The sequence below is a fragment of the Rutilus rutilus genome (assembly GCF_951802725.1).
Source record: "Rutilus rutilus genome assembly, chromosome: 13".
NCBI classification, from domain to species: Eukaryota; Metazoa; Chordata; class Actinopteri; order Cypriniformes; family Leuciscidae; genus Rutilus; species Rutilus rutilus.
In genome coordinates this window covers 14,009,922-14,023,209 of record NC_140218.1, presented here as the reverse complement: position 1 = coordinate 14,023,209, position 13,288 = coordinate 14,009,922, and the positions used below count along the sequence as shown (strand labels likewise).

The window sequence follows — 13,288 nt, the reverse complement described above, 5'->3', positions numbered from 1 at the left end:
AGACCTTTTGCACACGCCCATCTTTCGTCACACTTATTACTCTAACCTGCAGATACCCACACTTGCCCTGGGGAATTGGTGTACTGCCCCCTCTACTGGTTAAAGGAAGATACTTCACTGAGACCATTAATAAAAAAAAATATATATATATATATATATATATATATTTACTAATTTAATACTTTTTAAAATTGCAAATCATATAATTAACATAATAGTTTAAGTGAAAGTTAACAAGGTTATTTAAATGAATAAGTATGACCATTAAAAATATAAGTGTTCATGTTTTTACATATATTATGGATAATATAAATTCTAAAACTGTTTATTTCGAGAATTTTCAATGTGGTCTCAGACGTTTGGATTTGTGCATCTGATGTAGTGGTAACATTCAAAAACAAACACAATGATATCTATAAAAAAACAACATTCAGTTTATTCCCATAAATACACAATTTACATGTCCGGCACTCGATAACAGGGAGTTTTAGAGAAACCATTCAATGGTAACAATAAACAAATAAGCAAAAGCAAACTCTGGAATGGTCTATTTTTTATGTACACAAAGCAGTTGCATAATACAGTTGATGGCTTTGTCCAATAGGTTTTGGATAAGAACATGTGCCATGGAACGTTTGCTAGTAGGTGGAGTCCATCAGTAAATCTGAAATCAACACTTAAGAACCTTCACCGCAACTTTTTGTTTTCACCTCATACTAAAACCATGTGTGCTCTCCACCTCTGGACATTATAACATTAGCAAATGGTGCACATCGTGTTCATGTCTTTTATTGGGTTTTCTTGTGGTTCTCCCTGGCAGCTTTTCTCTTTAACTGCAGAATCTTCAATTCTGTCATGGTTGAGAAGGTCCTCCATACCCACACAGCCTAAAACACAGAGAATGAGTTTAAATCAAAATCTTAAACATACTTTGTAAACATAATTAGATGAGATGCATATTGTAGTATTATATATGAAGAAGAATATTCTTGAAGGAAAACATTACCACAATAATAACTGTGTTGAGCAAGAGCGGGACAGAGTACACTAGTGATATGAACATTCCTTTTGAATCGAAGTATTGGAACTTTGAAAAAGACCTAAAAACAAAATACAGACACATTCAGTATATAAGAACAAAATACATAACATTATGTCGGTGGGTTGTGGTGGGTGTATAATTACCTACCTCCAATTCATCGCTGCCAACTCATTCAGATATTCTGCACTGTAAACCATTGAGACTGCAAAACATGAACTACTATGTTATCTGTTGATCACAACACAATCTAAAGTGCCTATTATATATATATATATATATATATATATATAAAATGTGTCCCGCCAAAGCCTTATTTGATCGGTGAGTGATTGCTGCGCTTGTGACAGGGCGAAAATCAATTGAGAATTGACACAATGGTGAAAGATCGGAAGACCGAAGTTTCACGTGGACCATTCGGAGATTTTTTTCCTGAATTTCCGCTAGGTGTGAATTGTGCTAAAAAAAAAAAAAACGTTGCCTTATCGTCTCTGAAAAGCGTTCCGCATATTCAGCTGACATTAAAAACACTTTCAATAAAAAAAAAACGATCTGTACAACACTGAACTCACGAGACGTCTGAATCGGTGTATAACAAATGAGTAACACTTTACAATAAAGTTAAATTTATTAAACTCTAGTTAACATTAACTATTAATAAACTGCACTTCTACAGCATTTATTAATCTTTATTAATGTTAATTTCATCATTTACTAGTAGCCTACATTATTGAAATCAAAAGTTGTATTAGTTAATACAGTAACAAATGTTACTGATGCTCATGGTTCATGTTAGTCAGCCTAATACATTAACTAAAAAAAATAACCACATTTACTCCTCCTAAACACCTCTTAAATGAGAATGTAATTGTGCTTAACCCATTTTTTTTAGTAAGAGTGGTTAGCAAGATTTAACCTTAATAAACTACAGTATAGTACAGGTTATTTATATGACAATGTGATTATATACCAAAATAATTATTAGGTCTAGCAAAGAAGGATTTTATCTTACAAAGCTATGAAATCCAGTGGTAAGTCCAATTTTGACCCAGGAAAAACCCTGATACATGTGTCGATTTGACAGCATTTCTGCACATATATATATGGTGAGATAAATGTATAATTATGTATTTAATATAATTAAATAAATATAAATTATGTTTAGGGTCCTTTCCCAATCTAACCGCATAACATTCACAAATGAGCAGTTAATTTTTCGGAAATGTAATTTTGTATTTCACTATAATTTAATACATTTACCCTTACCCTTACCTTTAACACTTTAATTATTGCTGAAACTCACCCATCAAGAGAAAATGACAGATCTGAAGGCGGTAGTATTTGCAGGACAGGATGGTGAAAGCAAAACAGAAGACATGGAAGGCCAGCAGACAAATCAGCCAGGACTCAGTCCAGTCAACCTGGAAAAAAAGTTTACATGATGATTATTATTACTAGTTCTTTTAGTAATAAATCGTTTTCTTTATTTCATTCGGACCACGTGACCTCGGATGTACTGAAAAATAGCGACAAAACAAAAACTCTGGATTAGCTTTATGCCAAAGAGAATCAAATGTTGCTGTAAACTTACAGACTGTAGAAAGCTCCACAATGATGTGACGCGAACATTGCTGAATCCATCGATTGGAATGGCGCTGATATTTTTAGCTTTGGACTCGGTCATTTTGTTTGACTACACTCCACTAAACCACATACAACATAAACACTTCCGCATTCGTCACTTTCTTTCTCTCGCGACACAACCTGAAGCTCACCAATGGATGGCGCTATTACGCTTCTTAAACATGTAGTTGACGCTAAGACTAAGAGCAGTTTATTCACAGACAGTAACATTAAATATTAAATATTTATTTTCAAATACGGGTTTTCTACATTTTTATATTGAAATAACAGAGAATGCCTTTAAATTCCCGCATCGATTTAAAACGAAGAAAAAGAAGATATGTAGGAACGGATGTCAAAATAAAAGTTCTCTGCAAACCTTTATTTTGCAAACAGCTGGGCGACATGGCAAGCCTACTTATGACAATAAAATAAGATATCAAACGGTAAGAATGTATATGATTATCATATGTATAAAAAAAAGCAGATGTTACAATTTAATGTCAAAGAGAACTATAGCTAGTGTGCATGATGATGACCCCGTTTATGATTCAGTTTTTTATTACTTTTTTAAATAATATTTGGCGAAGCATTTTATACACAAATATAGATTTAAGTCTCCCAGTTTGTAGTATTTAATAATAATAAAAATGCATTTAATTAATTTAATTATCACTTCTGTATATTTTCTTTAAAGTTGGTTGGTTTATCGTTATTTCCTATTTAATTTTTTTTAATCTAGTTTTAAAAAAGATAATAACTTTTTACACTCTCTTATTATCTGCAATAATTTTATCCCTTGGCGTTGAATATTTTTTCTTTTCTTTTCTTTAAGAAAAGCACTTGATTTGTTAAAATCAACTTGAAACTAAATTATTTAGCATTAATCTATAATTTATATTTAAGTTTTCTTGAAATAACATATCCTTACATCTGGATGGTTCAACTGTTTATTGTAATGGCCATTGCAAATACCTACTAAACTGGTCAGGAACTATTTTATTATTGCTAGTGGTAGTATTACTTATAATTTATTCCTGAATTTAGGGTATAAATAAAGTTTGGTTCAGGTTTCGGATTTTTGGTTCAGGTTTGTCGCATTCCAGCCAGCGATGACGCGCTTCCTGTGACGCAGAGAGATTTTAAAACATTGTCCTTCTCAGTAATGGCGGCTACGTTCCCTTCGCCTTCGCTAAATAACAATAAATGGTACTTCACGCGCGAACAAATCGAAAACAGCCCATCTCGCCGAGCGGGACTTGATCCCGACAAAGAGCTCTCGTACCGACAGCAAGCTGCTAACCTGCTGCAGGACATGGGACAGCGGCTCAACGTGTATCTTTTTCAGTTTGTGAGGCGTCGTTCTCGGCATCTGCTGACGCCGGTTTGGGCGGCTTGTGTAGCGTTGAGTTTCAACGTTATAATGACCTGAAACAGGTCTACCAGTAAACACGCCTTTTGTATTGTGAAACGTGTGAATTAAGGCTATTGGAATAAACGAATTATGTCCCAGTTTTGTGTTTTTTGGGGGTTAGTTTAGGCCTCAGGGCCTAGCTTGAGGTGTCTCTCCTACTGAACAATAGCGCAGCCGGTGTCATTGCTTTTCCCACCCTCCGGTTTCCACTATTTTCTTCATTATACCATTTGTTTACACTCCAGTTGTAGACTTAAATGTTGTTTATGCCATTCCAGAGTATGTCTGTTAGTATTGCAATTAAACATATCCTGTCGGGGAGAGATTTGCCCTGTCTGATACAGTAACAGAACATATAGTAATTGGGGAAAGATTATGAGTTGTCCAGATTTATTTTTAGGTTAATTATGTTCCTTAAATTAATGGAGAGCAGTTCAATTCAGTTTTTTTGTTTTTTTTCAGGAGTGGGTGTTTTCACTCTCTGCATTTGAATATTGACAAATATAAATGATTGTTGCTCTAATTAATTAAAATACAAGAATTGAATGTGAATGACAAGCCCATACCACTTTGGGGCGGACGTGTCATTCTAAATATGGTGGTTATGACCCTGTTGAAATTCTGAGTTTGTTGATATGAACAGTAATGCAGTTTCGACATGAAACTGAAGTTACAGTAGTCTTGTCCATGCGAAACGGCTTCTCGAACAAGAAAAGATGTAGATTGGTACTTGATTGGATGGTTGTGGTTTGGTATTGCTGTGATATCATGTGAGTGACAGGTTGCCCCGCCCTCGCGCCAATAAAATCGTCATCAGAGAAGAGATCTTGCTATAAGAGGGAGGTGAAGCTATTTTGATGAAACATTACAAGGGTAGGGTACATGAATAAAAAAAAAATGTGCACAGATAAATAAATTACAATAAATGCAATATTCCATAATGATTTTTAATTTTGATTTCATGGTGACTAATTGCTTTTAATGTCAATGCCATCCTTAACTTTGGACGATCAGGTCACAACTTACAATTAACACTGCCATTGTGTATATGCACCGGTTCTACATGATCCAGTCCTTCACCCGCTTCCACCGAAATGTGTGTGCCTTATCCTTCGACAAGCTTTTTGCTAAACGTTCATATGAAACTGCTGGCTGGATTGGACAGGAATCTAACCTCTTTGTAAATGTCATGTTTTGCACAGGTGATTGCTCCTGCAGCTCTCTTTTTAGCTGCGAAGGTGGAAGAACAGCCCCGCAAGCTGGAGCATGTGATTAAGGTGACCCATGCGTGTCTCAATCCTCAGGACCCGTCTCCAGACACCAGGAGTGATGTAAGTAATGATAGAATTTATGTCAGATTTCTTTCAACTGTCTATGAGTCATTGGTTCAATGTACTTGCTCTGTTTAAATGTAACTTATTAGCAAGTAAGTTATTTTACAGCAACAATTTTCACTGCAATAATTTCGTTTGCAGCAACATTTTTTTAAAGGAATATTTCACCCAAAATGAAAATAACGGAATTTTCCCTTTTTTGAGTGAAACACTTTAAAAAACTTCTTTTTTTTTCATTTTTCAGAGTCCTTGATGAATGGTGGATTTTCAGTTTTGTTTTTTTATAGCCATCTTTCTTGTAAAATGAACTATGTTTTTCCCCCTAACTATTTAGCTTGACAAAAATTCTTTACCAGCTTTTTAACTCATATCAGATCAATGATCGTTTTTATCAAATAGGGCTGGGTTAAAAATATAGATTTCTCGATTTTAAGTGATTCTCGTTTTCAGTTGATGAATGAACAAAACTTTGCAGCGTGCCTCCCATCCAATAAATCACAATAAGCTTTGCGCTTTGATATAAAACAGAGTCTCAGCCTTCAAATTATGTCAATTTAATTATGAAATTCAAACAATAAATATGTTTTTTTCCGCTCATGAATGTGGTGTGACAGATCGCTATAGTGCAGCTCAGTTCAACTGACCATTTCTTCCACATTACTACTAGTTCAAGCAAATAATCATGAATGAACATCAGAAGGTATGCCTGAAAGATACAGTACAGCTTACCAAAATCCGCTTCATGTCTCATGTTAATCGCTTAATCAGTGTTTCAACAGCAGAAATACGTCATTAAAACAGCTTGTAAACAATATATCATGTAATGTTACATTTACCTCGGAAAAACATTCAATGTCCATTAACTCGTTAGTCTTCTACAAGAATGTACTCCAGAGAGCAGCATTTTGCTAAATATATGCACTATATTGCATATTCATTGTATTTTGTATTTAAGTTTTGTTAATGGATATTTGAATCCGTTATGTTTTTATGACAGCCACCATTTAAATTTGTATATTTCAAAAAATGAGTAGAAACAATTATGTCATTAAAAAGTTATTATTATAACATTATTATTATGAAAACTTCCTTTTGTCTAATGTAGCCTATACAAATTGAAATTGTAACCTTTAATATTATATACTTGATCGATATCGAATTGAAATCAGAATAGAATTGCAAGCTTGTGAATCGAAAACGAATCGTGAAATTTGTGTCAATACCCAGCCCTAGTATCAAATGTGAAATTTAATCGCAGAACCACAGCATCAGACATAACATTACTTTTCTTCTCAACAGGTTGTGCAAGCCACAGTTTTCGTATTTCTATATTTTCATTTTGAATCAAAATTATCTAAAACATTTTTTCTCTTAGGTTGGATATGAATAATCTTCTTTCTTCAGTCTTTATCTGTTGTGTTAGTATTATTCATATGCCTCTCACTGTCATATGTTGATGAATTGAAGGGGCATAGCTTGTATAATAAGGTGCCGATTGGCTTGACGCAAAAAAAAGGGGGCATCTTAATTTGACGAGAGCGAGTAAACGTGTAGTCCATGACCAAGAGAACATGTGAGTAACCTGCCTGTCCTCTCAATCTCAGACATACCTGCAACAAGCCCAAGACCTGGTCATTCTTGAGAGCATTATACTCCAGACCCTGGGTAAGTTTGGAAGGGCAAGAATGGGTCAGTGAATCACCATACTAGAGAGATGTACCAAATAACCACATTTATTCTCATTCACTGCTAATTCCCAGGGGTCAACAGGACTGTCACTATCTCCTAATTAAGAGTCATTACTACTCTCACCTTTTCCATTTCTATTTCCATGTCAGTCTGGCAATGCACCCTTCCTGTTTGTGGTTTACGATGCTATCGATTTTGTATGCTGAGCCTATTTTAATCTGGAGTACAGTAGGGATGTCAAAAGTACTGGTTCTAAATAAAAAAAAACATGTAAATGTACCCATCTTTTTGCAGTACCAACTTCAGTCGTCTTGAATGCTTGAATTTTTAGTAAAAGAATTTGTGTAAAAGCATATTAATTTTATAGCATATTAAATCAGGATATTTCACTGGTAATGGTATCAACTACTGACATTTGTTTATCGTGATAACCCTGGTGTAAACCGTCGTCTGTGTCCTGCTTTGCAGTCCTCCGCTTTGGAAAATTCTGTTCTTGTGCCCATAATGGTAATTTGTTTTGAAAACTTTGACTATAACCAAATCGCCCCACAGGCCACTTGCAAGGAGCTTGGCTCAAAGATATCTCACCAGTCAAGCACAGGAAGCCCCATGTTTGTGATTCACTCACTCATCGTGTATATTGTGTGTGGGGGACTTCACCTATATGAAGAGTCAAAGCACTTCACTGCAGTACAAATGAAAAACTAAAAGTCTGTCTCTCTCTCTCTCTCTCTCATCTCCTCTCTTCCCTTCAGCTTTTGAGATCACCATTGATCATCCTCATACACATGTTGTCAAGTGTACACAGCTTGTGCGAGGTGAGAACCAGCTGCTCACTGTAAACTGTCCTTCGTATTGCTCGGTAATGAGTACTTCTAGCCCACCAAGCTCACAGATTTCACATCTGATCACGAGCTTTCCTTTTGTTCCAGCGAGTAAGGATTTGGCTCAAACCTCATATTTCATGGCAACAAACAGGTATGTTCAGATAGCATTACTTATGTAGAAGATACCTTACTTGTGTAGAAGTTTTCTCTGTGTACACTACCAGAACTATGTGAGGTTACAGTTACATCAATCTTTAATCCAAGTATGATGAATGAATCTGGAAATAATGTCAACTTGAGTTTTTATTTGATTTATTTATTTGAAATACAAATAATTTGTAACAGTATATATATGTCACTTGTGATTAATTTAATGTGTCCTTGATTACAAATGTAATAATTTCTTAAAAAAAAAATAGTACTGACCCCAGACTTTTGAACGGTAGTTTATGTATGCATTACTATAGTTCAACAATAGCAATAAATGGTTTCTAACAAATATTTTTCTTCTCCTGTGTTTTTGGTATCTCTGGGTGATCTCATTGCTGCAGTCTCCACTTGACTACATTCTGCCTTCAGTACAGTCCGCCCATTGTAGCTTGTGTTTGTATTCATTTGGCCTGTAAATGGTCCAACTGGGAGATTCCGGTTTCCACAGACGGCAAACACTGGTGGGAGTATGTTGACCCCACAGTGACCCTTGAGCTGTTGGATGGTATGTAAATGTAGCTGTTGTGTGTCTTTTCAAGTGATTTTCTTTTGAAATGGTTGTCTTTTTAATAGAGAGTAAGTTTAATTCTAGAGATCTGGAAAAGTATGTGATTACTTCTCTGTTCAGTGTTTAATTAATGAATGTATTGTAGTTTATTTAGTTCAGTTTACATTTATAGGCAGTTTTACTACGATTTTTAGGAAGTAACCATTGGAAGACCTTCAGTGTAACATTGGACAAAATTTGGGGGTTTTAGCCGGGACAAGAAACGATATAGCCATTTAAATAATTTCTCAAGTAATGTGTGATTTTGCCCCAACTTGCCCTAAATATTTTTGACAATGATTTCACAGAGCTCACTCATGAGTTCCTGCAGATCTTGGAGAAGACGCCCAGCCGCTTAAAACGCATAAGAAACTGGAAGGTAAGTCAGTTTGCCTCCATTTTAATTATATCTGGATAACTGCAAATACTGTGTGCTCACAAAGTACAGTAGTCAACATTTGAAGTGGATCAAAACCTTTCATCAAAGTTATACATGAATTCTTTAAAGAATAGAAAGTTCAAAAGAACAGCATTTATTTGAAATAGAAAAACTTTTGTAACATAAATGTAAAATTCACTGATTGATTTAATGCATTCTTGCGTAATGAAAGTATTAATTTCTTAAAAAAAAAAAAAAAAAAAAATCTTACTAACCCCAAACGTTTGAATGGTACTGTGTTCTGACCATCCAAATTGCATCCTCATAATCTTTTTTTTGTTTCTTTAACTTGTGCTTCAGGCTGCAGGTCAAACTGCCAAGAAATCAAAGGTGCAAGACGGTGATCAGTCTGAAGCCATTATGAACATGATCTCCATGGCATCGTCTGACAGCACGTTGGCGGGACTGATGAGCCTCTCCGCCCCTCCCTCCGGTTCTTCCATGGACTCCTCAGCAGATGATCCCAGCACTGCAGCCTCATCCCAACACTGGCAGCCTTCTGGCAAGGAGCAGCCCACTGCTAACGAACTCCACGCGCCTGCTAAAGTCTCTCTGAGTGAGTATCGGGCCAAGCACGCGGATGAACTGGCGGCGCAGAAGCGGAATTTGGTGAACATGGAGGCAAGTGTGAAACAGGGATACGCCACTGCCGCACAGGCCCTCATGAACCAGCAGAGGAAAGAGAAGCACCATCACCACCAGCAGCAGCAGAGCTCTAGTTCCTCAGATCTGAGCAACCCCTCACCTATCGTCCTCAAGATCCCACTGGATGAGCGAGAACGCAGTTCCTTAAAGACGCGCTTCCCCGTGCGGGGCCAATCAGACGGCGGGGGGCACAGCAGCGGGGGCCACAGCAGCAGTAGCAGCAGTCGTGGATCCGAGCAGGACATTAAAGTGCGGATTCGGGTTCCAGAAAGGCGAAGTGGGTCCGGGGAAGACGGGAAAAGTCGCGAGAAGCACAGAGATCGGTCCAACCACCACCACCATCATCACCATCACCACCACCACTCCTCCTCTTCCACCACCGGCTCTTTATCTGCATCGTCTTCCTCATCCTCAGCACAAAAACACTCAAGTTCTGCCGGCACCTCAGGAAGTAGCAAAAAGGTCCCTGGTGACTCTGTGCGAACGAGCTCTTCGTCATCGTCGTCTCGAAAAAGGACCCACTTGCCAGATCCTTCCACTGGCACCCACCCCTCGAAAGTCAGCAAATCGTCCAGAAACTCATTTCAGTTGCCGACGCTTTCCGGAGTGCCGTCCCACGCGATGGGTCACGGGTCTGACATCCTGAGCCTCTCGCACCATCAGGGAAACTATTCGCACTCCAAGGCGGACAAAGCCGACACGAACGGCCACAATACGGGCGGCCAGTCCAACGAGTATCAGGACACATTTGATATGTTGAACTCGCTGCTCAGCGCGCAAGGGGTGCAGCCGGCGCAACCTCAGATATTTGACTATCGCTCTCAGTACGGAGAGTACCGGTATAGCAGTAGCGCTCGCGGAGGAACCCAGCCGCCACCTTTACCCTCAGAACCACCTCCGCCTCTGCCACCCTTGCCCAAATAAACCCCTTCATCCCCACCATTCATCCGTCCACATACACTGATCAGATCAGTCGTCTTTGGGAGTCCTGGGTTCCTTTTGTGCGTCTAACTTTCTGTGATGTTGAGTTTGACAGCGGAGTAATGTAAGGCAAAAATGTACCTGTATCGTTTTGTGCGGTTGTGTGCGAGCGAGTGTGTTCACAACACCCATCTGTGGCAATAATGTTAAAATAGAACAAAATATTGCAAAAAATGTTATTTATTGAAAAAAAAATTGTACATACTATTTTTGATGTCACTCAGTTTTATATCAGCGCTAACAGAAAAACATAATGGAATTAAGGGTATGTATTACTGAATGAGAGGGACCCATTGTCCTCTTTAAAAAGTGTAACCTTGAATGCAAAAAGGAAAATGTTTTTGGTTTATGTATGGATTTAAGTCTTGCTAACAATATATGTGTCTTTTTTATTGATTATGGTATTTATTATTAGCCTTTTAAAACCATAGTTATTAGCAGTCGTTGCTTGAATGCATCAGGTGATATCTGGATTTTATTTTTATACTGTTGTAACCTGCTTCCCAGTCTGTATTTACTTGATTGATACGTCATGTATGTTTTGAGAATGAACATACGAATCCCCAATATTTGCATCAAAATGTATGTTTCTAATATACGAGTAGTAACTGAAGTAACATTTTGATTTCGTTTGGTAAGTATTTGTGGTCCTTTTTTTTTTTTTTGTAACTTTCAGCTTTGTATTCTGTAAATGACTGAAAATTGACACAAATTATTTTTAAAAATAATTTCCCAAAAACAAGGATATATGCCTAATTTGGGAAAGTATGTCTGGTAAACCTACAATTCAGAGGCAGATGCAGTCATTGTTTTAAATGGTTGTAGAATATCATGCTCATTTATAATACACTATACACAACAGTATGTCCAGCTTGTACTTGTTTCATCTTTTACTTCTGTTTGTTAATAACACAAACCCAAATGGTGTTAGATGCAGGCTATTCGTCATACTATGATGTAACTGACTTACAGTGACCGAGTGAATATGAATCTGTGATGGACAAAAGTACAATCTGATAAAAAAAATAATCTTTCCACCAATTTTCAGTTGAACTAATGTTTGCTTTTTTGCTGCAACTTCATTCATGTCTGCATTTATGACTGAGTCTCATTGAACTGATGGTACTTTTGTCCATCATACCCTTTTTCACATCATATTAAAGAGATCGTTCATCCCCTCCCCCCCAAAAATCTATATTCTTTATAGTAAATCTATATTTACTCGGCCAAAACTATGATTTTCTTCTGTAGAACACAAAAGAAGATATTTTATCTGTATAAAGTCAATAGGGTCCACTGTATGTTTTTGTTTTTTTATCCCCAACCTTCTTCAAAATATCTTCATTTTTGGTTGAACTATCTCTTTAAATATGGCGTCCATTTTATGGTCTGTTAGGTTTATATTAATATCTGTCTCAGTTTAAACACTCAAATCAGCACTTATAGATTGAATGGCGAGCATGCTGACCGTTCATGTTTATTTGTTGCAATACCTCCATTTTTGTTTGACGTTAAGGTGCGTTTACGCCGTGTTGTAATTACCGTAATTACGAGATTTCAGCTCAAAATGACAGCTTTCTGAGAGCTCTTACTTGTACCACCTGACTCTGAACAGAACTCATTTCGAGACTACGGTAATTACGACACAGCGTGAAAGCTGCATTATAACCGTATCAAGGTCATTTTGGTGTTCTCCAGTGATAAGCCATCCAATCCTGATTCATGAAATCTTGCATGAATGCTATACAGTGCACATTAAAACTGCTAGGGATTTAAATGTTTTGAGCCAATCGTTTTGTACCTTTAACAATATTGTCTCCATATTCATATCTTGCTTGATCATGTTTTTGTATGCAGTTAATAGCACAATAATGCAGATTACTATATGGATCAGTCTATGTAACTTTCCTCTGATTAAATGGCATGACTTTCATTGATCAATTTACAGACAAAAAAAAAAAAAAAAATGGAAGCATGAAATTGAGTTTCTACTGTCGGAGTAAATTTTACTTTAATAAATGTTGCGTTCTTTTACTAAGATGTTAGCAGGGATTCCTCCATACTTTGACCCTTTTCCTGATTGTGCCTGTTGATGATGAGGAACATTTCAGGAATATTGTGAAATTAAATGTAACACTATAAGCTAAAATAGATCTGTCACAGTTTTGGCATATATTCCTTATATGATGCACTCCTCATGTCCTGTCCCTGTTTTATCATTTCTAAGTAGAATTTGAAGGTTTAACATGTTTTAGTTTTGTGTTTGCTGGTGTCTAGTCTGCTTCAGTAAGACTAAAGAGAAGGCGTTGTGTGGGTCTAATGCAATTCATGTCACCATTGTATTTTCTATGTACCTCCATTCTCAAGAATATAGCGTTTTATCACATGTATATACTGTTTTCTGTGTTTTAGTGGTACCACATGAACTCTCAGGTTTTGAATTGAATTGAATTGTCGGGGTGTTTCTTGTCAGAAGTTAAGGTTTGCATTTTTGTGAACTCGGTTCCTTTTTATAAATGTGGTTGATGTACAATAATGTT

General features: G+C 36.8%; 2 protein-coding genes across 4 annotated transcripts; one reads left to right on the top strand and one right to left on the bottom strand.

Moving 5' to 3' along the window:
• Positions 1-410: 410 nt before the first annotated feature.
• tmem18 (transmembrane protein 18) lies at positions 411-2,812 on the bottom strand. 2 transcript variants are annotated; one of them, XM_084427348.1, is made up of 6 exons: positions 2,631-2,812; positions 2,343-2,460; positions 1,190-1,244; positions 1,007-1,100; positions 773-887; positions 607-739 (listed from the first exon to the last, which is right to left on the bottom strand). In XM_084427348.1, the coding sequence occupies exons 1-5, from the start codon at positions 2,721-2,723 to the stop codon at positions 789-791; spliced, it is 459 nt and encodes a 152-aa protein (XP_084283474.1). In that variant the 5' UTR covers positions 2,724-2,812; the 3' UTR covers positions 607-739; positions 773-788. The 2 variants fall into 2 exon arrangements, with proteins under 2 accessions (XP_084283473.1, XP_084283474.1); XM_084427347.1 differs by having other exon boundaries at positions 411-887.
• Positions 2,813-3,787: 975 nt separating this feature from the next.
• Positions 3,788-12,777, top strand: ccnt1 (cyclin T1). Of its 2 annotated transcripts, XM_084427269.1 has the most exons (9): positions 3,797-3,997; positions 5,091-5,172; positions 5,279-5,407; positions 7,015-7,075; positions 7,855-7,917; positions 8,032-8,077; positions 8,478-8,641; positions 8,992-9,062; positions 9,423-12,777. In XM_084427269.1, exons 1-9 carry the CDS (start codon positions 3,828-3,830, stop codon positions 10,689-10,691), a joined length of 2,055 nt encoding a protein of 684 aa, XP_084283395.1. In that variant the 5' UTR covers positions 3,797-3,827; the 3' UTR covers positions 10,692-12,777. The 2 variants fall into 2 exon arrangements, with proteins under 2 accessions (XP_084283394.1, XP_084283395.1); XM_084427268.1 differs by having other exon boundaries at positions 3,788-3,997; positions 7,855-8,077.
• Positions 12,778-13,288: the final 511 nt, after the last annotated feature.

Excerpts from the sequence above, each read along its gene's own strand:
- ccnt1 (XM_084427268.1), top strand. The coding sequence starts at position 3,828 with ATGGCGGCTACGTTCCCTTCGCCTTCGCTAAATAACAATAAATGGTAC. Across the intron at positions 5,173-5,278 it reads TCACCCGCTTCCACCGAAAT|GTGATTGCTCCTGCAGCTCT; the intron begins GTGTGTGCCTTA and ends TGTTTTGCACAG. Across the intron at positions 9,063-9,422 it reads AACGCATAAGAAACTGGAAG|GCTGCAGGTCAAACTGCCAA; the intron begins GTAAGTCAGTTT and ends CTTGTGCTTCAG.
- tmem18 (XM_084427347.1), bottom strand. The coding sequence starts at position 2,723 with ATGACCGAGTCCAAAGCTAAAAATATCAGCGCCATTCCAATCGATGGA. Across the intron at positions 2,461-2,630 it reads TGTGGAGCTTTCTACAGTCT|GTTGACTGGACTGAGTCCTG; the intron begins GTAAGTTTACAG and ends CTTTTTTTCCAG. Across the intron at positions 888-1,006 it reads TCAACACAGTTATTATTGTG|GCTGTGTGGGTATGGAGGAC; the intron begins GTAATGTTTTCC and ends TCTGTGTTTTAG.